This window comes from Macaca fascicularis, chromosome 15 (assembly GCF_037993035.2).
Source record: "Macaca fascicularis isolate 582-1 chromosome 15, T2T-MFA8v1.1".
NCBI classification, from domain to species: Eukaryota; Metazoa; Chordata; class Mammalia; order Primates; family Cercopithecidae; genus Macaca; species Macaca fascicularis.
The window spans coordinates 37410413-37436803 of NC_088389.1; the positions used below are offsets into that span (position 1 = coordinate 37410413).

At 44.4% G+C, this 26391-nt stretch overlaps 1 protein-coding gene across 12 annotated transcripts in view; it reads left to right on the forward strand.

Moving 5' to 3' along the window:
* The first annotated feature begins 1409 nt into the window (after window positions 1–1409).
* CDK5RAP2 (CDK5 regulatory subunit associated protein 2) overlaps window positions 1410–26391 on the forward strand; it is a 190831-nt gene continuing 165849 nt past the window's right edge. For all 12 annotated transcript variants that reach the window (XM_074016695.1, XM_005580931.3, XM_065530143.1 and 9 more), the window contains exons 1-3: window positions 1410–1657; window positions 10225–10292; window positions 13875–13942. Coding sequence is in view for 11 of the 12 variants with exons in the window: in XM_005580931.3 (XP_005580988.3) it covers window positions 1599–1657; window positions 10225–10292; window positions 13875–13942 (195 nt within the window). In the remaining variant the exon portion in view is untranslated. The remainder of the gene's footprint in view (window positions 1658–10224; window positions 10293–13874; window positions 13943–26391) is intronic.

The window sequence follows — 26391 nt, forward strand, 5'->3', positions numbered from 1 at the left end:
TTCTTTTGAAAAGTATCAATAATTGCTTAATGATGTAATTGAAGAATGAGGGCCTGGTGCAGTGGCTCAGGCCTATAACCCCAGCACTTTGGGAGGCCAAGTGGGAGTATTGCTTGAGGCCAGGAGTTCAAGACCAGTCTAGGCAACATAGTGAGACCCTGTCTCTATTAAAAAAAAAAAAAAAAAAGAATGAGGAAACTGAGGGTGAAACGGGAATTGTTCAAGATTACTGGGGAAGTCACTATCTATCCACTCACCAATGGTTTCAAGTTATTTTCATCCGGTGCTCTCACAAGCACCTGCAGAGGAAGGAGCAACACTGAGTTGAGGAGGGGAAGGTTGATTTCATTGCTTAAGCTCTGCCAAGATTATCTAAGTGTTTGGTGATTGCTATGTGCTTTAAGAAAGGCGGCCAAGGGGCCGGGTGCTGTGGCTCATGCCTGTAATTCCAGCACTTTGGGAGGCTGAAGCGGGCAGACCACGAGGTCAAAAGATCGAGACCATCCTGGCCAACATGGTGAATCTACATGGTCTCTACTAAAGATACAAAAATTACCTGGGCGTGGTGGCGCTGCGCCTGTAATCTCAGCTACTTGGGAGGCTGAGGCAGGAGAATCGCTTAAACCCGGGAGGTGAAGGTGGAGATGGAGGTTGCAGTGAGCTGAGATCGCGCCACCGCACTCCAGCCTGGCGACAGAGTGAGGCGCCGTCTCAAAAAGAAAAAAAAAAAAAAGACAAAAATGAAAGGCAGTCAGGGTTATGCAGAGGGCCCTCATCTAGTTGGCAGGAGCTGCAGACCCCGCTCCAGTTGAAAGACATTGTCAATACTTAATTACTTTGGGAGAGTCATTTCCTCTCGCTGGGCCTCAGTTTTCTGACCACAAGTGCCTTTTGAGTCCTAATAGTAATAAAAGATCAATAGGTGAGTGACTGGAGTGAGAGTGCTGTTGACCACTGACTCATGGGAGTAAGTTATTTGCTTCAAACTAAGTCTGCAAATTACTGTTTGCCTTGAGATTCCGCATGTAGGATTTTTCTGAAGCAAGGCAGCACTCAGTTATCTGAGTTTCAACTCAAGGTCAAATCCCAGTTTTGGGGTCACTATTCCAGAAAAGCAAACACGAGGTTAGGAAATTTGAGGATGCCTAAGGGGCTGTATTCATTCCCATCTCCCGCGTAAATTAACGGACTAGGGCCGGCTTTGGCCCTCAACAAAGATGGCACCCGCCCTCGCCTCGTCTTAAGTGCCCTCACAAAAAATGACAGCCGGCCTTTTTTTTCTCTTAGTTTTGCTGGCAAAAACACGGACGCTGTGCCCTTAGTTAAGATGGCACCTACCCCCGCTTCCCTGCCCGTCCTCTGGCGCCAGCCGGTCGGCTTCACTGCGTGCGCCTCGGTGACCCCGCCTCGTTTCCGTAGGAAGAAGCGCCGGGAAAGATGGCGGCGTCTGTGGTTTGAATTCCAGCGGCGCCGCCAGAGTCTGAACAAGCGCTGGGGTGGAGGGGGCGGGGACCCTGGGAGCTCGGCGGGTCGCTACCGCGGGGGGTACTAGTGGCGCCGCCGCCACTGACACCAACACCGCCACCACCTCTGTATCCATGATGGACTCGGTGTTGGAAGAGGACGTCACCCTCCTTGGGACGCTCAGCGGCTGCAGGTGCGGCCGGGGCATTGGTGGTCTTGGTAACCGGGCCGGGGTTCCAGCTGATGGGGTTTCACGCTAACGCGGCCTTGAGGTTTGCTTTTGAGGGTGTCTGGCCAGGGGCAAGTGTGTGGGGTGGGCTCCTTCGGAGAGGGTCTCTGGGGGGCCCACCAGCTGACACTTTGGGGGGCTGGGAGCCACGATCTGCACCACAGTTGCCTGTAGCATTGCACCACGTACTTTGTAGAGGGCTTGAAGAACAAGTAAGCGGTTTTGTGAAAGAGTAGGACCAGGGTGGGGCCACTTGGAGTATCCCGTTAGTGGGGATTGGTGCGGAACAGGGACCTTGAGGGCACCTGATGGTTCACTCTGGTTTGAGGGTTTGTTTTCATTATGGAGAGTGTAGCCGATATGCCCAGACTTTGCTTTTTGGGTCAGATAGTGGCCACCCAGGAGGCAATGGAGTGCCATGGTTAAGAGCCGTGGCTGGAGTTGGACAAAACTGGATTCAAATCCAGCCCTGTAAACTGACTAGCTGTGTGACCTTGGTAAAGTGATTTCACTGGCTTTCCCATCTGTAAAATGGGCTAGTAATATCTACCCAATAGAGTTGGGGTGAGGATTAAAAGAGGTGATGCCTGTCGAGCCATTAGCTTGGCACCTGTAGTGCCTGCCACATAATCAGTACTTAAAAAATGATCTTGTGTTGCCATTAGTGTTATTATTACTACTGTCATCAAAGGTGATATGAATCAGGGAATAATGGCCAAGAGTGGCCTCCCATGGACCTGCCCCAAGAGACTGGGAGTCCCCATTGCTGGTTGAGCTGGAGTCTGGTAGGAAGGCCTAATAGAGCACTACACTGCTTCAGGGCTGGCCCCTGTGGTTGTCCTGGACTCCTGGTTGGAGAGTGAGTAGAAGAAGGAAGAGGAGAGCCCTGACTGAGAACCTGCACTGTTTATCCAGCTCTACTAGGGACAAGCTGCTGCTTTTAGTCAACAGATCCTAATTGAAAGGGTAACCATGGTATTTATTGTGCTAACTGGGACACTTAAGAGTGAAAAGGGCCAGGCGCGGTGGCTCACCCCTGTAATCCCAGTCCTTGGGGAGGCTGAGGTGGGCCGATTTCTTGAGCTCAGGAGTGTGAGATCAGCCTGGGAAACATGGTGAAATCCTATCTCTACAAAAAATACAAAAATTAGCCAGGCATGGTGGCATGCACTTGTAGTCTCAGCCGCTCGGGAGGCTGAGGCAGGAGGATTGCTTGAGCCCGGAAGGTTGATGCTGCAGTGAGCTGTGTTCATGCCACTGCACTGTAGCCTGGGTGACAAAGTGAGGCTCTGTCTTAAAAAAAAAAAAAAGTGAAAATAATTAATATTTATGCCCGGGCAGCAGACATACATAGGGCCTATCTTGGGTAAACTTGGACAAATGGTTTTTCTGTTTATTGAGAACCTTCATGTATCAGGCACAGATTAAGATGCTTTGCAGTTCCTGTCTAATTGGGTCCTGTGATATTTCATCATGCCCTTTTCTGTCTGTTTTACTTCCACTGCCCCAATATATTTGGAGTATGGCTTCTCTCCTGTATTGTCCTTTGCACCTCTAATAGTTTTTTATACTACAGTTTGAAAACTATTATTTATTTATTTATTTATTTGAGTCTTGCTCTATCACCAGGCTGGAGTGCAGTGGCGCGATCTCGACTCACTGCAACCTCTGCCTCCCGGGTTCAAGCAATTCTCTTGCCTCAGCCTCCCCTATAGCTGGGATTACAGGAGTGCACCACCATGCCTGGCTAATTTTTGTATGTTTAGTAGAGACGGGGTTTCACCATGTTGGCCAGGACGGTCTCCATCTCCTTATCTCGTGATCTGCCCACCTTGGCCTCCCAAAGTGCTGAGATTATAGGTGTGAGCCACCATGCCCAGCCTGAGAACTATTTTTAAAATATAAATCTGCTCTTCACAGTCTGCTGCTTTATACTTTTAATGCTGCTTATTGCTGTTACCATAACTTCCATTATTATTCTCTCAGATAGCCATTCTCATTTCAGTGCTTGTTGGCCAAACACTTGGGTTTTGGGGTCCCAGGCCCAGCTGGGTTTCAATCCCAGTTCTGCTACTTAACAACCCCTTGATTTGGGGCAAGTCACTCATCCTCCGTGAGCCTCAGTGTTTATCATCTGTAAAAGGGGTTGGTGTAAAGCCTAGGGTTGGCATAAGGATTAAAATGAATCTTAAAAAGTTTAGTTCAGTGTCTGACCTGGAGTAACTACTCAACAGAACAGCAAACATTCTCCTTTCCCTCATCTCCCTCCTTTGCAGGACCTAGATACTGCATACATTCCATCTTAACCATTTTAAAGCATGGTTCAATTGTATTAAATCTATTTGTGTTATTGCTGAACTGTCACCACTATCTATCTTTGTAACTCTCCATCTTGCAAATGCAAAACAGAAACTCTGTCCCTGTTAAAACAGTAACTCCCTATTCCCCTCTTCTTCCAGCCTCTGACAATCACCAGTCTACTTTCTGTCTCTATGATTTTTTTTTTTTTTCCTAAGACAGGGTCTTGCTCTGTTGCCCAGGCTGGAATGCAGTGGAGTGATCTTGGCTCACTGCAACTCCCGCCTCCAGGGTTCAAGCAATTCTCACGGCTCATCCACTTAGTGGCTGGGACTGCAGGCAGGCCCCACTACACCTGGCTAATTTTTGTATTTTTAGTAGAGACAGGGTTTCACCAGGTTGACCAGGCTGGTCTTGAACTCCTGGCCTCAAGTATTCTGCCTGCCTTGGCCTCGCAAAGTGCTGGGATTATAGGTATGTGCCATTGCACCCAGCCTGTCTCTATGATTGTGACTACTCTATAAGTATCGCATATTAGTAGAATAATACACTATTTGTCCTTTTGTGACCGGTTTATTTAATTTAGCATTATGTCCTCAAAGTTCATGCATGTTGTAGTATGTGTCAGAATTTCTTTCCTTTTTAAGGCTTTTCTTTTCAATTTTTTTTAGAGACAGTCTTGCTCTGTTACCCAGATTGGTCTTAAATTCCTGGACTCAAGTGATCCTCCTGCCTCTGCCTTGCTAAGTGCTGGGATTACAGGCACAAGCCACTGTGCCTGCCCCTCACCAATATTTTTATTGTCCTTTTGATTATACCCTTAGGGTGTGACATGGTAGGTATCTCATTGTGGTTTGTTTGTTTGTTTGTTTGTTTTTTTGAGACAGAGTCTCACTCTCTCACCCAGGCTGGAGTGCAGTGGTGCAATTTCAGCTCACCACATCCTCTGCCTCGTGGGTTTAAGCGATTCTCGTGCCTCAGCCTCCCAAGTAGTTGGGACTACAGGCGCATGCCAGCACGCTTGGCTAATTTGTATATTTTTAGTGGAGACGGGGCTTCACCGTGTTGGCCAGGCTGGTGTCAAACTCTTGACCTCAGATGATCCGCCCACCTTGGCCTCCCAAAGTGCTGGGATTGCAGGCGTGAGCCACCGCGCCTGGCCCTCATTGTGGTATTGATTACACGTTAATGGCTACTGATGTGTTGAGCATCTTTCCATGTGCCTTTTAGCCATTTGTACACTTTCTTTGGAGAAATATGTATTCAAATCCGTTGTCCATTTAAAAAATGTGAATATATTTTGACCCAGCAATTCCACTTCTTGTCATCTATTCTAGAGAAATCCTCATGCTTGTGCATAACGGGACCTTATTAAGGATATTCATATGACAATGCGTGTAAAAGAAAAACTTGGAAACAAATTGAATTATTATCAGTAGGGGATTGGGTAAATACACATCCTTTCAAAAGTATCTTTCAGACCGTGGCCCATTGGTAGCTCATGAAATTCAATTTAGTAGGTTGCAACCAGGATTTAGAAAAGTGGAACAGAATAGAAAACATTTCAAGGATGAAGGGTAATAATATTTCTTCTGCGGCTCATGGTCAGTAAAGTTTGAAGAACACTGCTGTAGAAAGCTTTGTAGGAGTTAAAAACTTTGAGGCATATCTATTTGTACTGTCAAGAAAACATCTTGTCATGAAAACATCTCTACTAATGAAAACATTAAGTAGAAGAAGGATGTTGTAGCAAGATATATACTGTTTGATTGCATGTGTTTTATTTTTAAGCAGCAAAATTAAAACTATCTATGTAAAAACACATAAAAAGATCTGGAAGTTACAGGTCTTTTTGATAACAGTTACCTCTTAGGTGGGTACTAGATGGGAGTGAGGAGGAGCCAAGGAGAACTTTAGGCTTATCTTTATTTTTTTTTTTTTAATTTATGTATTTTTCTCTAATTAAGAATAAAATAGAATGAAAAAGGGGTTGTTAAAAGACAAAAGTGAGCTCGTTGGTGTAATCGTCTGAATGTTACGTCTGGTCTCATTCACGGCTCTCGTGAAACAATTTGTCAAGGAGACAGTCCTGTTGGGTCTTGTGGTTTGAATGGACATTTGTTGCTGGCATATATAGGCATAGAAAGAGGTCACTCCTTTTTGGTAGCAATAGAGCAAGATAGGAGGATGTGGTGGTGGAGCTCAGGGGAAGGTCCATTCAATCACTCAAAAATTGTCCACAGACAGTTGCTACAGCAGGGCGCGATGGCTCACGCCTGTAATCCTAGCACTTTGGGAGGCTGAGGCAGTCAGGTCACCTGAGCTCAGGAGTTCGAGACCAGCCTGGCCAACGTGGTGAAATTCCATCTCTACTAAAAATACAAAAAATCAGCTGGGCATGGTGGTGCGTGCCTGTAATCCAAGCTACTTGGGAGGCTGAGGCATGAGAATCGCTTGAATATGGAAGGCAGAGGTTGCAGTGAGCTGAGATCACACCTCTGCACTCCAGTCTGGGCGATAGAGTGAGAGTCTCCAAAAAACCAAACCAAAACAAAACAGAAGAGTCATTATGATGGCTGTGCCCTGTGCTGAGTGATGGAAACCTTATGCCTCAGTCCATTTGGTCCTTACCACCACCACCACCACCCCTTATCTCCAACCTCAGGGAAGGCGTCAGGGGTACCAGGGTGGTATAGGTTCAGGGCAGGGGGTTAAAGTCAGGCTGGCTTGGAGTTTCCAGCCTATTAACTTTTGGGTCTTTGTTTTTCCTCGTTAGAAAATTTTAAAAAAAGGTAACATTAAAAATCACCACCTACTGCAGAAGGACTATGGTGAGGATTAAACCTGATTTTAGTTTCAAACATTCAGTTTAGAAAATGGACTTCAGCTGGGCGTGGTGGCTCATGCCTGTAATCCCAGCACTTTGGGAGGCCAAAGCGGGCGGATCACCTGAGGTCAGAAGTTCAAGACCAGCTTCAACATGGGGAAACCCCGTCTCTACTAAAAATACAAAATTAGCCGGGCGTAGTGGTGCATGCCTGTAATCCCAGCTACTCGGGAGGCTGAGGCAGAATTGCTTGAGCCTGGGAGGCGGAGGTTGTGGTGAGCCGAGATTGTGCCATTGCACTCCAGCCTGGGCAACGAGAGCGAAACTCCGTCTCAAAAAAAAAAAAAAAAAAAAGAAAAAAAAGAAAGAAAATGGACTTCAGTCCTGTGGTGAGGATGAAAGGGAAGGCTGCCTGTCCTGTGCTGAGCGCGGTGTTTGTGTGGAATGGGTGCTCCATATAAGGCAGGTTTCTTAGATTGTGCTTTATTTTGCATGTGAGGAGACTGGTACTCCACCATGTGTCACGTTTATATACGAGCTTTGGGCAGTCCACGCACAGGCTAGCAAGGGGAAAAGTCACTGGGATCCTGGACTTTGGGCTCGGCTGTGCCAGTAACTTTTGTGATTTTGAGCAAATAAGTTCCTAACCCATTTCTGGGTTTCAGTCTTCTCATCTGTGGAGTAAGATCATATCCGAGCCCTTTTGTTTTGCTTACATTGTTTTTATTTCTGGTGAGTCTCCCTGAGCCCCCAACCTTAATTGTAAGGCTACAAGTGAATGATCAGAATGGAAAGTGGGAGCTGCTTGGGGCTGGAGGTGTGGTTGGAACTGACTGGAGGGTGCAGATGACAGAGGTTCATAGCATTTTAAAAGTGGGTAGGTAAAGCCCAAGTGGAAAGTTGGCAGGATCCAAGCAAGAATTTCTGCATTACATAGTGGTTTTGTCTAAGAGTTGGGATGTCAAATGTCATTTTTCAAACTTCAGTGTTTGCCTGTAGGAAGTTCGTCTAAGACCAAAATCGTTGGCTTTGTTTGCTAGGTACTTTTCAGCTGTGATTGATCTTGGCTTGAGTTATTCATGGGCAGTTTCAGCCAGTGGGAGTTAATGTAATGGCTCTGGTGGAGAGAACCCCAGATTGAGAATGTAGGACCAGACCTTAGGCCGAGCTTGGCCAATAACCTGGTGTGTGTGACCTTGGGCTTCTGGACCACTGTCTGCAAAAGGTGATGGTTGAACTTTATTTTAGTTTTTAAAATTCAGTTTAGAAAATTGACTTTGTCCTTTTAGTGATGTTTATTGGAGGAAATTGAGAATTATACAACATTAAAAAGGAAGAAAACCTCTCATTTCCCTACTGAAGATGACTTTTAATATTTCAGTGTATTTCCTTTGTCTTGTTATATATCTATAGCCCACCTGTTTCCAAAACGGACTTGAGGTGACTTTAGTATTTATGTACTGTATATATTGGTTTTCATAATTGAGGACGTATTCTCTTTATGTTTTTTCATTTGCCTTTATAGGGGACACATTTTTTATTTATTTATTTATTTATTTATTTATTTATTTATTTGAGATGGAGTCTCACTCTGTCACCCAGGCTGGAGTGCAGTGGCGTGATCTCAGCTCACTGCAACCTCTGCCTCCTGCGTTCAAGTGATTCTCCTGCCTCAGCCTCTCAAGTAGCTAGGATTACAGGCACCTGCCATAATGCCCGGCTACTTTTTGTATTTTTAGTAGAGATGGGGTTTCACCATATTGGCCAGGCTGGTCTTGAACTCCTGATCTCAAGTGATCCACCGGCCTTGGCCTCCCAAAGTACTGGGATTATAGACATGAGTCACTGTACCCGACCTGGACACATTTTTTTTTTGATCATTTTCTTGATGTTGGAATTTTATGATATTTCCAATTTTTTGCCTGTTTTTGATCTTGAAGGTACATTCCAACTCCAAAGTTTGGTGGTCAGGCAAAATTGTCTGAGGAGCACAATGAATTTGGATTTAGAGGCATGGAAAGAGCAAACTGCCAAGAAGTCAATCTGAGTTTCCATCAACTCCTAGTTTACAGCGTGGGATAGGGAAGCATTCTTGGGGGTTGGACGTAAAAGACCGAGCTTCTGGAACTGGCTCTCTACTGCACTGCCATGTGACCCTGGCTAGGACAGTGAAATTGTCTGGGCCTTGGAGTCTTCCTTTGAAAAATGTGTGTACCCTCAGGAAGTTAGGCAATTCTAATGATGGTAAATCTTTTATAAATTGTAAAGCACTGTAGGTTTCAAGGAGACATGATATTTTGCTTTCATTTGTGGAGTACCCACAATATACTGGACCTTGCTGTATCTTGTTTAATTGCCAATTACTCTGTGAGGTAGCTGCTGTTCTCCTTTTACAGTTGAAGAAAGTGAGGCTCAGAGAGATACATGGCAGAGCTTAGAATAGAATCCAGGGTAGTGTCTTTTGTGTCACACCACACCTCCTATTATGGGTTAGTTTTCTGTCAATGTCTCCAGATCCTCACTGAACGTATTTATGTAATTCAACCAGGACAACTTCTTGGATCAGTGAATTTTGTATTGTTTGACATTCTTAAAGCATCTGAATTTGTGTCTGATTCCCAGAGGTTGTAATAGGCATATTAGTGGTCATAATGATAATAGTAACAACAGGCCGGGCGCGGTGGCTCAAGCCTGTAATCCCAGCACTTTGGGATGCCGAGACGGGCGGATCACGAGGTCAGGAGATCGAGACCATCCTGGCTAACACGGTGAAACCCCGTCTCTACTAAAAAATACAAAAAAGTAGCCGGGTGAGGTGGCGGGCGCCTGTAGTCCCAGCTACTCGGGAGGCTGAGGCAGGAGAATGGCGTAAACCTGGGAGGCGGAGCTTGCAGTGAGCTGAGATCCGGCCACTGCACCCCAGCCTGGGCGGCAGAGCAAGACTCCGTCTCAAAAAAAAAAAAAAAAAAAAAAATAGTAACAACAATAATAGTTGCCATTTATTGAACACTTACTATGTGCTTTGTGTTTATATACATGAACTAATTTAATTTTTACAGGGAGGGCATGGTATCCCCATGTACCAGATTAAGAGAGCGAGACTCAGAAACATAAGTAGCTTGTGCTTGTCACAGTGCCTCTGCCAGTAGCACATATTTGGCACACAGAACGTGATGTATGACTGAATGAATGACATTACTGAAGGTCACTCAGCTATCAAGTGTTGGAGATGGAACTCAGACCCAAAGCCTGAGTTCTTAACCTCTGTGCTTCATGCCTCATAGGTAGCTCAGTTGTGTACGTCCCTCCGGGCCATGGGATGATTGTCATGTGCAGTCCAGACAGTCGTAACAGTTTCTGTTGTTCAAACATTAGCTCATCTGTTATCTCATGTGTTCTCTCCTAGTGGTCTTGTTCCCAATGTACCAGATGACCTGGATGGCATCAACCCTGATGCTAGGTTGGGAAATGGTGGTAAGTACACAAAACCAGGCCTTCTCTTGAGTAAAGAACAAGGAAAGTAGACATTAGACTGTGAGCATCTTGAGCTTTCATGTCTCTGGGGCCCAGAGGCTTCCCTGGATTGGCATACAGTAGGTGCTGAGTATTTTTTGTATGTATTGATTTGCTCTCCACCTCCTTTCATAAACACTGGACTAGAGGAATTGCTGTCCTTTTGGCCATACTTCATGAGTTTCATTTGTTGCTACTAAACCTATAGGGACTTAGTGAGCGTTTGCTGAACTGAACAACTGCATGGAGGCTGGACATTGAATTGGCGGCTAGGCCGGTGGCTGGAGGCCCAGGAGAGCTGCCATCTGGACTCTAGCGTGCCAAGACCTTCCTGGCAGGCTGTTGGATCCTGTTTGCCGGCTGAGGCCCAGCATTCCTACACGGGCCTGCCCTTTGGAGACAAATAGCTGGTTAGACCACAGGAGACGGCACTGAGTAAACAAGTAGCGTATTGTGTTTAAGCTGGATTATGAGGAGACTTTGCAGTTTGGATCTAGCTAAGCATTCTTCATAGTTTTTATTTCTGAAGAAAGTGAATGCTTAAGCAACTCTGTGGGTAGTGCTAGTTTTTGTAAAATATCTCTAAGATATTTTGACTTGTGTATTTTTTTCTCTTTTCCACAGTGCTGAGATAAGTGCAAAAGGAAGGAGATTTTGGAGCAGACAGGAAAAGAGTCCCAAGGTTTATTTCTGGAAAATCCCTTAACTTACAGGGCACCCTCATGTTTTCCTCAGGAACCTGTTAACTTTTACTTTATTTTTACTTTTCATTTTTTTGAGACAGGGTCTTGCCCTGTCACCCAGGATGGGAGTGCAGAGGTGCGATCACGCACACTGCAACCTTGACCTCTTGGACTCAGGCGATTCTCCTATCTCAGTCTCCCTAGTATCTGGGACTACAGGCGTGCACCAAGACATCCAGCTAATTTTTGTATTTTTTGTAGGATGGTTTTGCCATGTTGCCCAGGCTGGTCTTGAATTCCTGGACTCAAGCGATCCACCTGCCTCAGCTTCCCAAAGTGCTGGGATTATAGGCATGAGCCACTGCACTCATTGGCAACTTTTACTTTAAATGCAAAATCTAACAAGTCTGATGTGAGATGGAGTCTCGCTCTGTTGCCCAGGCTGGAGTGCAGTGGTGCCATCTCAGCTCACTGCAATCTCCGCCTCGTGGATTCAAGCAATTCTCCTGCCTCAGCCTCCTGAGTAGCTGGGATTACAGGCATGTGCCACCACGCCCAGTTAATTTTTGTATTTTTAGTAGACACGGAGTTCACCATGTTGGCCAGGCTGGTCTCGAACTCCTGACCTCAGGCGATGTGCTTGCCTTGGCCTCCCAAAGTGCTGGGATTACAGGCATGAGCCACCGTGCCTGGCTGGCTTATTTCTTAATTTAGCCGATAGTATACATCTGTTTCATGCCCAACTCTGGGCTCAGTGCTAGAATTCAACCTCAAACGTGTTTACACTTAAGCTGAGAAGACAGACAAACACTTATGAGAAATCATATGATCAGTGTCAGGAGCAAAGACGTATCAAGTGCTGTGAGAGGGGATTAAACGGAGATTTCCTCTGGTGTGGAGGTGAGTCAGGCTAGAGTTTCACAAGAAATTGATATTGGAGCAGAGACCTGAATAAGTCGGTTGTAGGTAAGGAAAAAGGAGGGGATGAGCATCCCAGACAGGTGAGGGCATGGCCCATTTGAGGAACAGGAAAACAAACCAGTGTGCCCTTCACAGTCTGCCCTGCCCATTCCTTAGCCTCTTTTCTGCTAAGTGGTTTCTGAACACCATCCCCACTCCCACCTCTGTGCTTTTGCCTGGGCTGTCTCTCCTTCCTTTTGTTCCTCATCTGCCCAGTTCCTGCTTGCACCCTCTTTAAGACTCAGCTCAAAGCTCACCACCCTTTTTGGCTCTCCCCAGGCTGACTAAGGTGTACTTTCCTCTCTCAGCATTGTGTATTTCACTTTGTCTCCTCTCATTTCATTTATTCCTGTTGGCTACTTTTAAAGTATCAGAATCAGACTAGTTCTCAGCCGCCTATACTCCTTCCATCCTACTCCAAACCACCATGATCTGAGGCCTAGATTATCCCAATATTCTCCTAACTGGTTTCCCTGTTTCTCTCCTAAGCCCCTTACAGTCTGTTCTCAGACAGGCAGCCAGAGGGAGCCTGTAGAAACCTAAGTCGAATCATCTTACTCCTTAGCTCCAAATCTTCCAGCAGCAACTCAGAGTCCTTAGAAGAGTCTAAAAACTGTATACAGTCTGTCCTTGTTTACCTGTCTCACCTCCTCTCCTGCTGTACCCCTTTGTTTATTGAGCTCCAGATTATTGGCCTCTTGACTGTTCCACAGACCCACTGGGGACCATACTTCCACCTCAGGCTTCTCTCTGAATGTGGAGAATTCTCCCCCAGGTAACTGGTCCTTTCTCTTCAAGTCTGCCCATATGTCACCTTCTCAGTGAGACCTTCCTTAACCACCTTACTTAAAATGGCAGTCCTCACCCCATGCCTCCTATTTCCTATCCTTACCTACTTTTTTTTTCTCCATAGCATTTATCACCTTTTAACATATTATGCCGTTGTCCTTTCGTTTTGTTTATTGTGTTTCCTCCCTTTAGACTCTCAGCTGCATTTGTTTGTTTTATTTCCTGATGTTTCCACATCTAGAAAGGGGCCTAGCAGAAAGTGGGCTCTCAGTGCATATATTTTGGAAGAATAAACTTATTCTCTCAGCACACATTTACTGAACACCTACAAAGTGCCACGGGTATTCAGCCTGATAACAGTTAGTTTAGGTCTCCATCCTGCCCACTCGATAGGGAACCTCTTGGGTGCAGGATTGTGTCTCCTTCACCATTGTTTCCTCAGCACACAGGATGGGGCTTGGCACCGAGTAGGTGTGGAATACATGTTTGTTCAGTTAAAGACGCTGCGGAGAGGTTTGGTTGTTGGCACAGTCTTTAAAGCAGGTCAGCAATTTCCGGTCCACTGCTTGCTTTTGAAAATAAACTTTTATTAGAACACAACCACTTTGTTTCTGGATTGTTTGTGGCTGTTTTTATGTGACAACAGGATTTGAGTAGTTGTGACAGATTTTAGGCTTTGCGTATGGCCCACAACGCCTAAAATATTGTCTGGCATTTTAAGAAAAAGTTTGCCAACCCTGCTGTCAAGTCAGTTAGACGTGCTTTGTTGTAATTACTGACATGAGAAGATGACACTCTGTTCAGTAAAGTAATTTCACGAAATAAGGAACTACATATCAGGACAGTCTGCTTTGCAAAATGCCTGACGTGTTTGCTGTGTTCATCCTCTGATGTGCGCATTGTTACTTTGGGGTTAGTTTAAGTAATTTGTAAATTAATGGTTTAGAGCTTTCCCTGGACTAAAATCAGTAAATCACAACAGACAGCAGGTACCAGCCGCGTGCACTATGGAAGCAGTTCATGTTGTTTTCCTCTCTGGGCTCTATTCCTCAATAGGAACCTTGGGCAGTTTGCATGCTGTGACGTTTTCCTCTATTTTACCTTTTTACAGTGCTCTCAAATGTGTCAGAAGAAACAGTGTCTCCCACCCGAGCACGGAACATGAAGGACTTTGAAAATGTAAGTGGAAATACCAAATTACTGTCCCCAACGAATCATGTCTGCTGCCCCTGTCCAGCCAGACCCAGGAAAGCTGTGTTTCTTGAGATCTAAGTTCGGTGATGCCAGAGGTAGGAGAGGTGCCATGTCTCATGGACATCCTCTGTGAGACTTTTACGTCCACATGCAGTCAGCCCGTTATACAAGGGCCAAATATAGGTTCTGATGGGATCAGCAGTTTTCAACTTGGGGTGAAACTTTTAGTTTTCAACTTTGGTTTTCTAGTTTGGTGTCTTTCTGGTGTCCTAAAGGTGAGGATGTGTCCATGTTGCACAGGTGAGGGGAGCTGACATTTGTCAAGGGCCTTACTGTTACTCTAAGGCATGTTATTTATGGTCCTCTGTTTGATGCTCACTGCAACCTTTGAGATATTTTGTATTATTCCCATTTTACAGATAAGGAATCTTAAGACTAGGAGAGACTTGTTTATGGTCATATAATAGATAAGTGTCAGAGTTGGAATTTGAATCCAGGTTTTTATTAATTCCAAAGCCATTATTCTTTCCACTGCATTGTGCCTCCCCTTGCATTTTGTAAACTTTTATCTTTGTTGCTCTTGAATGAAATGTGAGTAACCTGTACCCAGTACTGTGTAGTTTTTTTTCTGAGAATGGATTACTTGGTGATAGATTTGGCTTCAATGCCTAATGTCTTCCAGCATTGTGTCTTTCATTTATTAGCAGAGGGGGTTTGTTGTCAAGTAACAGGAAAATAAGGTTATTTTCCCAATTCCAATTCTCTTTAACAAGTTACCTGTTCAGTGCTCTCATTTATCATGGGAAGAATTAGACCCTTCTTCATTTGTAAGCAAATGAAATCCATACTATGCAAGACACAAGAGATATTTATCGGAGAGAAGATGGAGGACATAGAGAGAAGGACATTCCACAATTATGTTTCTCTCTCCCCAGTTGTCTTTACAGAACAGAGCGGTGCTGTCTCTGGATTTAATTTAGAATACTCATTACTGCTAATAGTTATCTGCAAACCACCAGTGACCAATTGAAGAAATGACTTGTCAGATCTCTAATGGAAACAAGTAATTTCTGAGCTTTGAGTTGTTATAATTTCAGCTGTACAACTCGATCTATGCTGTGGGGTCTGGGGCCTCAAACGAATGAGATTTGATTATTCTACATCGTGTATAATTAAAATATGCTCTACTATTAAATGGTTGTTCCTGTTTTATCGTAAGAGTAATAACAGCTACTGTTTATTGAGCTCTTGCTCTGAGCTGGGCACTTTAAGTGCTAAGCTCTTTGTATATGTTACTTTAATATTAAAGCGGCTCTGCAAGATGCTTATTTCATTTTTGAAGGGTACTGCTTTACATTTTATTTCTAAATTGGAAAATTTCACAGGATATTAGAATTTTGATTTCACGTCTTTTATCTGCTTATTGAACGGAAAGGAATCCCAGAATTGAACACAACCCTCTTTATTATATATAGCAGAAACTGAGGCCCAGGGATGTGACATGGCAAAATTGTTCTCAGAGGCAGTCTGTGCTGCCTGAGGCCCATGGCTTCTGGAGCCAGGCTGCTTATTTGTCCACATCTCCTGGGTGCCTTGTGGCCGGTCACTTAACCTCTCTGTACTTCCCTCATTTTAACAATGGGCATGATAACAGTACCTACTTCATAGGGTTGTTAGGAGGATTGAATGAGTGAATATTTGCAAAGCATGGAGTACGTTCTATGTGTTTGCCATCGCTGCTTCTTCCTTTTCTTACTGTTACTGTTATAATTACTCTTATTTTTTTTTCCCTCTGCCATGTGATTCAAGTTTCCCTTGTTCAGATGTGTTTTTGGTGACCTAAATCCTGTTTTTCTTGAAGGTGAGGGAGAGCCTTCTATGCCAACATGTTTTAGGATTTATGTTTTTTTTCTTTATGACTCTAGTCCTTTGGCTGCTATTAGGTTTTTATGGCATTAATATTTTTTATTGTAGCATTTTCAAGAGCAAATTCTGCAGCCGGAATTGAAATGGCCACACTGTTCTCAGTGTCTCCCTTTCAGGTCTTTATGAGTCACTGAAATTTTTCATTTGGCCTGAGTTATGAATGCATGATCTCTGTGTAGTGGTAGTCTGAACTTTCTGTGGGATGCTTATAGGAAATGCTCTTGGCATCTAAAGCTAATTTTAGAGTCAGCATGCATATTAAGGAGGGGGCTGAGATACTTTGGATTTAAAGTGGAAACTCATGATTCGTCCTATTCTAGTCTCAGATGATTGATACCTAACCATCAAGAGTTGCATTTAGTTGGGGGCTGGCAACACATAGGTCCCCTTCTGGTTTTCCTCAGAGTTCATCCATTTAATAAACATTTTTAAATGTACGCCACTGTGCCAGGCTCTCTGCCGGGGGAATCTGCAGTAGATTAAGACCAGGTAAGTCCCCCTATCCAGAGGCTCACAGTCTGATTGGGAAGATGGATAGAAAAATAGTGCAGGGACAGAGGTAAGTATAGGGTGCTGTGGGGCCACAGAGGAGGGGCTATGACTCGGGGTTCAGAGAAGCCTCTCTGGAGGAGATGTTGCCTGAGTTGGGTCATCAGGGACAGGTAGGGATTGATCAAGTAGAGAGAGTTAGGGAGCATCCCAGGCATAAGGACTCACATGTGCAAATGCAGAGAGAGGCATGACAGGGTTTGATGAGTTCAGGGACCTGTAAGTTCTCTTTGGCTGGAAGGAGGCTGTGTGAGACGAGTTGAGAGGTGAGGCCATTGAAGCAGGCAGGGGCCAGCTCCTGCAGGTTCTTGAATGTTACACTGCTTTGTTTGGTTTTTGTCCTGAAGATGAAAGGGAACCAGCAATGGATTTTAATCTGGGGAGGGAAATGACCAGAATAGTGCTTTCAAAAGCTTACCAGGCTGGTGACTATGAGGAGAAGAGTTTGGAGGGGAGCAAGGCTGGTGGTAAGGTGATGAGTTAAAAGGCTGCTGTGGTGGTGTGGGCCCAAAGGGAGGAATGTGGAGCTAAGGGCATGGAATGAAGGGATATTTAGAATAGAGCTAATTTCAGAGCTGGAGGAGCTCTAGGAATCATCTCTTCCAGTCCTTTCATTTGACATGTGGGGACTCTGAAGCCCAGACAGGGGTAGGGACTTATTCAGGCTTTGAACCCAGGTCTTCTATCAAAGGAAGTCCTTTCTATTTCATTTGACTGTTCTGTGCAAGTACTCACTCTGGCTTGTGAAAACCACATGTCTTCCTTTTGGTCTTTAAACTGGTAATCTATTGTCTAATATCCTCGTTAGCTGAGGGTATAATCACCTGTATGGCAGGCCTTATGGTAGGAAGTAGGTAAATCAGTTGCTCTTCTATGGGAGCCTGTCTTACTGGTCTTCCCTCCCTAGACCAGAGGAGGCCTCGCGGAGGCAGCATTTTGCGAAGGCCTGTACCTGCTGTGACTTGTTCTGGACACTAGTATGTATCTTGCTCTCCCTTTAAAAAGCATGTTTTTTGGGTGAGTGGGGAAGACCCAGAATCTGGTACAACATATGCTGTCCAAGTAGCTATCTTTATGAACATATGGAAGAGTTTAATCCTGGCTTTTGACAGGGAATGACATGGATAGCTTTCCATTCTCAATATTGATGGATGGCGTTATTGGCTGTGTAATATTAAATAAAGGCTTATTAAAAGGGATAGATTGAGCCATAATTTATAAAACCTTACTGTGGGACATTTCAAGTTGTTTCTAATTTCTCACTTTTATAAACAAAGCTGTGATGAATCTCCTTGTGCATGTATCTTTTTATAGTTACGTGATTTTTTTTTTTTTTTTTTTTTTGAGACAGAGTCTTGCTCTGTTGCCCAGTCTGGAGTGGAGTGGTGTGATCTTGGCTCACTGCAACCTCCGCCTGCCAGATTCAAGTGATTCTCCTGCCCCAGCCTCCCAAGTAGCTGGGATTACAGGCATATGCTACCATGCCCGGCTAATTTTTTTGTATTTTTAATACAGACAGGGTTTCACCGTGTTAGCCAGGATGGTCTTACCGTGTTAGCCAGGATAGTCTTGATTTCCTGACCTTGTGATCTGCCCGCCTTGGCCTCCCAAAGTGCTGGGACTACAGGCATGAGAAACTGCGCCTTGCTGAGTGGTTTTTTTAAAAGGGTAGATTCCTAGTAATGAGATTTCTGGATGTCGGAGATATTAAGCATATATGCAATAAACAGTAGATACTATGGAATAAGATTTGTTCTGTCTAGCAGCCTCCTTTCTAAGGAATTGAAAGAACTCTTAGCCAGGTATGGCTGAAACAATTTCCTGTATCCTGTCCACACCTAGTCTCCTTATCTTTTGCTGTTCTTGTCTTATACCCACCTGTCCTGAGATGCTGGCATTCTTGCATTGAGGCCCTTATTCCTATTGTTGAACATTCTTGGCCTCAGCCGAGGCAGTTGGTCAAATTTGAGTGTTTTGTTTTTGGTTTCACTAGGATGTTTGCATCTTTAAATTTGCTGTAATGTGTTGTGAGTTACTTACTACCAGATCATAGCTCCCTCACCTTCCACTCCTGCCCCACTTGTATGGCCCTGAAGCTTTCAGAAGCACCGTGGTGTATAGATACAATGTGGATTTGAGAATGATGGGGACTGGGTTTCAGGCTTGGCCCTGCCACTTACTGACCTGTGGCCTTAAATTGGTTGTTTCTAAAACCTCGTGTGTAAAGTGGGGCTGCTACTGTCTTTCCTTCAGAGTTATTAATTAGGTAAGGTATGGAAAGCACCTAGAATGATGCCTGGTGGATGGTGGTTACTCAATAAATGCTAATGTCTGCTCTAATCCGAAGATTCTGTTGACTACAACCACTGCCCTGGGTTCTGCCCCATTAGAGTTCAGTTTCTGTACATCCTTCTGTGATGTTTCTTTGACCTTGGAATAAAATCCCTAACCATGGTCCATGAGAACCTGCCCTGTGTGATTGGCAGCTTCCCGTCTCTCTGAACTCAGCATATTCCTCTCCCCATCGTACACTGCTCTTGCCACACAGGCCGCTCTTCCTTGGCCACACCCAGCTTGTCCCTGTGCCAGGGCCTTCATGCATGTTCCACCCTCTGCCTGGACACCGTTTCTCCCTTTCCTTGAATGGCAGGCCCCTGGACCTTCTTGCCTCAGCTTGAATGTGACCTTGTTAGAGAGGCTATCCCTAACTCCCTTCTCAACTCATGATTCTCTCTTCTAGCAAGTACTCAGCACCCTGTCTCTCCCACCATGACTCTTGTGACAGTTTGTGATTATTTCTTTATTAGTGTACTTGCTTAACGTGTGTCTCTATTCAATGTCTGGTACTCAACACTGAACCTAAGAAAATCGTAGGCACCTAATATTTGTTGATTGAATGAATGTATGACCCTGTATGGAATACTAAAGCTCCGAATTTTGGTTGCTTTATCTGTAAAACTGGGAAAAAATGTTTATCTGAGGCTTGGGAAAAGTAAAGAACATGCTAGGATAGTGCCTGCTATACCAGATCTTTAGCAATCAGGGCGGCTGCTGTTTTGGTTATTGTTACTAAAGTGGCTGGAGAGGAGATATGCCTAGAGACACATTTAGAGGCAGACAGCTTATAATGAGGATGGGGGCATGCAGGGCCAGAGTCATAGGAAAACAAGCAGTAATGAGGGCAAGGTGAGGCTAAGAGTGGGAGAATGAGGGTGAGCTTAGAACACGGCAGGAGTGTAAGAATTGTGTGGATGCCACTCAGTGGAAGTGGTTGAAGACCAGGTCTGTAGCTGGCAGAGTGAATGTTGTAGCCACTTTCCATGGAGCTCTGTGCACAACATATAGCCCGATGGTGCTAGGGTTTTTTGCAGAGATGCGTACTTGGAATCAAGTAGGGCTCATGGCTGGTGGGGTAAAAGTGTTAAGTACAGGGGTTCGTTTGTGTAGTGGGACGGCCTGCTGGATTGAATGCTCTGAGTTCCTGTACCTCTCTCTGCATGTCCTGGCCATGCCCTCCAAAAATGGCCAGATGGAGGGCTGAGTAGTGTAAATTTTTACAATCTTTTTGAAGGCCATTTGGAAAGAGATTTTGATAGTCATAAATATAAAATTACTCTTGAGCCCAATAATCCATTTTGGGGAAATTGATCCTAGGGAAACAACCCAGTAGAAGGAATAAAGCTCTGCTGATGAAGGTGTTTGTGACCCCATTGTGTATCATTGTGAAAAACTGTAAGGAAGGGAAATTATATATTACATTTGTTATCTCTCTGCTTTTGACAAACGTGTATTGAGGATATTTCACAGATGAGGAAGCTGAGGTTGGAGAGATTAAACAACTTGCCCATGAGCTTATTGTGATTGAGAAGCAAAAAGAAGGCAAAATTCAAGCCTTGGCTTTCTGATTGTAAAGCTGGTCACTTTCCATTAGAGCACACTGAGTCCATCAGTGTACAGCAGAGAAATGGTTAAACAGTTGACTGAATCACTTCAGTGGAATGTAGTGCAGTTATTTCAACTGATAGTTTTGTGTAATTCTGCCACAATATGAAAAATGCTTAAGAAATATTAAAGGAAAGCGATGGAATATGCAAATTCACTTATGTTATAATTCTGCAAAAATGTATATTCATGAGCAAAGGTGGAAAAGAATATGAAAATAGTTGGTTTCATAAGGTAGTTAAATTCCAACTGGTGTTTGAGATTCAGTTTTAAATTTCTGTTATTGAGGCTGGGTGTGGTGGCTCACACCTGTAATCCCAGCACTTTGGGAGACCAAGGCAGGGGGATTGCTTGAGCCCAGGAGTTGTGACCCAGCTTGGGTCACAAAGTGAGACCCCATTTCTACAAAAAAATTAAAAAGTTAGCTGGGCATGGTCATGTGTGCTTGTGGTCCCAGCTGCTCAGGAGGCTAAGGTGGGAGGATTGCTTGAGCCTGGGAGGTTGAGGCTGCAGTGAGCCATGAATGTGCCACTGCACTCTAGCCTGAGCAACAGAGAGAGACCCTGTTTAAAAAAAAAAAAATCTGTTATTGCTTCAGTATTATTTATAATAGAGACTTACCTAGTAAGAGTTTTCTTGATGATTTGAAGACACCAAGAAGAATATCAGCATCAGAAATTGATTCCAAAGTATCTTCCCCTCTTTACTACCTCACTTAGCTGCTGTAGGCAGTATTATCTTATATGCAGTATTGTTTACTAGAGATCAACTTTAGGTAGCCAAGTTCATGGTTTTTGTTATGGCTAGGTGAGGTCTAACAGTTTTTGTGCTTTCAAAAAGGTTAAAAAATTCATTGTGACCCAAAGATCTGCTTATTGACGGCCTGAGAAGTGAATTTCTTTTTCTTTTTCTTTTCTTTTTTTTTTTTTTTGAGATGAAGTCTTGCTCCGTTGCCCAGGCTGGAGTGCAGTGGCACGATCTTAGCTCACTACGAGCTCCGCCTCCCCGGTTCACGCCATTCTCCTGCCTCAGCCTCCCCAGTAGCTGGGACTGCAGGCGCCCGCCACCAAGCCCAGCTAATTTTTGTTGTATTTTTTAGCAGAGACAGGGTTTTACCATGTTAGCCAGGATGGTCTTGATCTCCTGACCTCGTGATCCGCCCGCCTCGGCCTCCCAAAGTGCTGGAATTACAGGCATGAGCCACCGCGCCCGGCCTCTTTTTCTTTTTAAAAAAGGCTTTACTCTGTGTGTGTATATACATACAATTATTTAAGATAGACAATATCGGCTGGGTGCGGTGGCTCACATCTGTAATCCCAGCACTTTGGGAGGTCGAGGCGGGCATATCACCTGGGGTCAGGAGTTTGAAAAAAATACTAAAAATAAAAAAATTGGTTGGGCGTGGTGGCACATGCCTGTAATCCCAGCTACTTGGGAGGCTGAGGCAGGAGAATCACTTGAACCTGGCAGGCGGAGGTTGCAGTGAGCTGAGATCGCGCCACTGCACTCCAACCTAGGCGACAGAGTGAGACTCTGTCTAAAAATAAAAGACAATACCACCGTCTATGTATGCAGACTATAATACTTCCCTAGGTGTAAACATTTACAAATTGATGACTTCATGGAGGAAAGATGCCATACTGTCTTGAGACTGTGAGTGGGATGGCAAGTGGTGCGTAATCACAGGGTCAGCAACAGCCAGGATCGGCACAGACCATTCCCGGTCAATAGTGAGTGGAGAACACAGGCCTTGAGACAGCAAGATGAGTGGGTTGGAGAAGATCTCTTCCCTTTGGCGCCTTGGTGTTGCCTTCACTCTGCACGATTTTTAATGCTATCTTGTGTTTCCTGCTTGCTGAGTGCAAGGCTCTGCCAGGTGCTTTAGTTCATTTGGTTGTCACAACACCCCTGTGAGGGAATTGACTTTATCTTCATTTTATAGATGAGCCAACACTGGACAAAGATGTTAAATAATTTTCCCAAGGTCACACAATGTAAAAGTAGCAGCTCTTGTAGTTTAGTCTGTTTCTGCTGATCACAGAGGTCTTGCTCTTAGCCCTTGCTGTCCTGGGTGGAAAGATGATTTGGTAGAGTGAGCCTCAGCTTTGGAGGCCCACGTTCTTGCGAGCCTTTGAAACGGACAGCCAGAATTAGGCGCACTTTGCTTAGATTTCAGTTGAGGTAGGGCTGGTTGGAGTTGCCCTGATTCCTTTTTATGTTTTTGGTTTTTCTTCCCTTTTAGATGGAACTTCAGACTAGTCAAGGCTTTTGACAGAGAGTGGGAGTAGGAGGAAGTCAGGATGATTAACTACTAGCTCCTGCAAAATTTTTCCTGCTGCTAAGCTGGGGCCCTTCTCCAGTTTCAGAAAGCACCACCCCATAATCATGTTGGGATGTTTCCCATTTCAGATGGCTGCACTTCCACAGTAACACGTGGTTTGCAAGGGCTGGAACGTGGCAGATACAGCCTTGCATTAGCTTACTTTTGAGCATTAGGTTTCTAAGTCATATTTGGTGGATTTTATATTTTGGGTGTTTATTCCTTTTTTTTTTTTTTTTTTTGAGACGGAGTCTCGCTCTGTCGCCCAGGCTGGAGTGCAGTGGCGCGATCTTGGCTCACTGCAAGCTCCGCCTCCCGGGTTCACGCCATTCTCCTGCCTCAGCCTCCTGAGTAGCTGGGACTACAGGCGCCCACAACCGCGCCCGGCTAATTTTTTGTATTTTTAGTAGAGACGGGGTTTCACCGTGGTCTCGATCTCCTGACCTTGTGATCCGCCCGCCTCGACCTCCCAAAGTGCTGGGATTACAGGCGTGAGCCACCGCGCCCGGCCTGTTTATTCCTACTGTATTGTAAGCTGTTATCAGTTTTTCCATGTCAAGTTTTTTTTTTTTTTCTTGTTTCTCTTACAGGGAAAAGTACACGTGAGAAAAACAATGTTTTAAATTCCCATGTTGTAGTAGGCACTATACTAAACATTCTAATTAATTTCTTTCAATTCTTAGACTAGTTCTTTGAGATAGTTAAAATAATCCCTTTTTTAGAGATAGAGGAACTGAGGCACATAGGAAAAGTGAACTTCAGTAAGGCCATACAGCTAGTAAAGTGGTCTGGATTGTATTTATTCATTAATTTGTTCACTCATTTAACAAATTGTTGAATATCTGCTGTGTTCTAGATACTTGTTAAAACCTTGGAGGAAACAGCCATGAAAGATTAAGTGGATTATATTCATGTAATAAACATGATAATAATAAACACGCAAATAGATGAGACAAATACAGATTGTGAAAAATTCTAGCAAGAAAGAGCTGTGCGTTAGAGAGTGAGCTGGTTGGGGTGGTAGAGATGGGGCCCACTTTAGATGGCGTAGTTGGGGAGGGCCTCTCCAAGGCAGTGACATTGGAGCTGAGGTGGAAGGGATGAGACCGAGCCATCCTGGCAGACGCTGCAGAAAGAGCTTTGTAGGCAGACAAGGGCTTGACTTATTTCAGGACTGGAAAGGAGGCCAGTGAGGCTGGAATATTGTGAACAGGGGAGAAGATGATACCTGATGAGGTTGGAGAGGTGGTCAGGGACCAGATGATACAGCTCTTTGTAGCTGTGGCAGGGAGTTTTATTCTAAGAATGATGGAAACAAGAGCTAATGGAGGGTTTACCCAGGGAGTGGTGTATACCAGATCTGTCTGAAGCCTGAGGGGGCTCTTATTACATCACACTGCCTTAAAGGAATTCTTTTTTTTTTTTTTTTTTGAGATGGAGTCTCACTCTGTCGCCAGGCTGGAGTGCAGTGGCGTGATCTTAGTTCACTGCAAGCTCTGCCTCCTGGGTTCAAGCCATTCTCCTGCCTCAGCCTCTGGAGTAGCTGAGACTACAGGTGAACACTACTACGCCTAGCTAATTTTTGTATTTTTAGTAGAGACAGGGTTTCACCATGTTGGCCAGGATGGTCTCGATCTCTTGACCTCATGATCTGCCCGCCTCAGCCTCCCAAAGTGCTGGGATTACAGGCGTAAGCCACCGTGCCCAGCCAAGAACTTCTTTTTTTAAAAAATTTTTAGGCCGGACACAGTGACTCATGCCTGTAATCCCAGAACTTTGGGAGGCCGAGATGGGCGAATCACCTGAAGTCAGGAGTTCGAGACCAGCCTGGCCAACATGGTGAAAACTTGTCTCTATTAAAACTACAAAAATTAGCCAGGTGTGGTGGCAGACACCTGTGATCCCAGCTACTCGGGAGGCTGAAGCAGGGAGAATTGCTTGAACCCGGAAGGTGGAGTTTGCAGTGGGCTGGGATTGTACCACTACACTCCAGCTTGGGTGACAGAGCGAGACTCCGTCTCAAAAAAAAAACAACAAATATATATATATTTTTTGACAGATGGTCTCACTCTGTCACCCAGGCTGGAGTGCAGTAGCATGATCATGGCTTACTACAGCTTCAACCTCCTGGGCTCAAGTGATCCTTCTGGCTCTGCCTACCAAAGTGTTGGGATTACAGATGTCAGCCACTCTGCCTGGCCAAGAAATTCTTAAATGTGTCTGTCCATCTATTCTGCCAACCATTGGCTATTTAGTAACCATCTCTTGGGTTACAGTCGAGTGTACAAGGTGGTTATGGGATGGGGGTGGGTAGAAAGCCAAGCATCCAGCTAGGACAATTCAGTATGGTCATTGCTCTGATAAAATAGAGAGTGTATGGAAACATGTAGAAGGATCCCCGGGCCAGCCTGGTAGTGGTATTCAAAGAAAACTGTGAGAGAAATGGTACTAAGCAGAGAACTGAACTGGCCATGGTGGAAAAGATGGTGCTTGTATTTCATTTTATTCATTTGGGACTGTCTGACGTTTGCTGTGACCTTCTAAAGGCGTATTTTCCTTTGCCATATACAAAAATTTCTTTAACTATAAATAGGATAAATATTCTTTCAAGTGTTGCTGAGAATTTCAGCATTGTGTACAATGGGGGCATTCTAAGCAACCTCCATAAATATTTTATTGGTAGCTGAGTAACAGAATAAGGTTTCTTTTTATAGGAAGCATCTGGCGGGGTAGTCGTTTTTGTTTGAATGAATGTTTTATGTGCTGTTTCCTTAAAAGGAGGTGCTAATGAACCTATCAGTTGTTTCTTGTGCTTTTCTTGTTAACCACAAAAGTGAAACCTTAAGTGTTAACAAGAGGGCCAAGGGTAGATAGTTTGAAAATGTACTTAATGTGAAATATGCTTATCGTTGTCTTTTATTCACTGATAAAATTGTATTTATGGGCTGGATGTGGTGTGTCACGCCTGTAAACCCAGCACTGTGGGAGGCTGAGGCAGGTGGATCTCCTGAGGTCAGGAGTTCAAGACCAGCCTGGCCAGCATGGTGAAACCCCGTCTCTACTAAGAATAAAAAAATTAACTGGGCATGGTGACACACATCTGTAATCCCAGCTACTCGGGAGGCTGAGGCAGGAGAATCGCTTGAACCTGGGAGGTGGAGGTTGCGGTGAGCCAAGATCGCAACACTGCACTCCAGCCTGGGTGACAGAGCAAGACTCCGTCTCAAAAAAAAAAAAAAAATTGACTAAAAAGAATATGATATGCTATTAAAAATTGTTTTTTAAAAAGCTGGAAAAAATATGTGGTAAGTGTGAAGATGTACTAGCATCTAAGTGTAGCTTTTCACATTTTGCCCTAATTCATTTTAGTTATTTTAAAAATCAGCTTGAGATATAATTTACATAAAATAAAATGTACCAATTTTAGGTGTTGGATGAACTTTGACAGATGTATATTCCCTTGTAATCACTATTGTAATCTGTATGTATGTATGGTTATAGTTTTTTATATGTGTGTACAGTTCTTGGCATATGTAATGATCACTACAATCAGAATATAGAACAGTTCCATAATCCCAACAACTTCCCTTTTTTTTTTTTTTGGCTTCTTTGTGGTCAGATCCTCTCTTCACCCCAAGCCTCTGGCAACTAATGCCTGTTCTCTGTCCTTGTAATTTTGCTTTTCCCAGAATGTCAT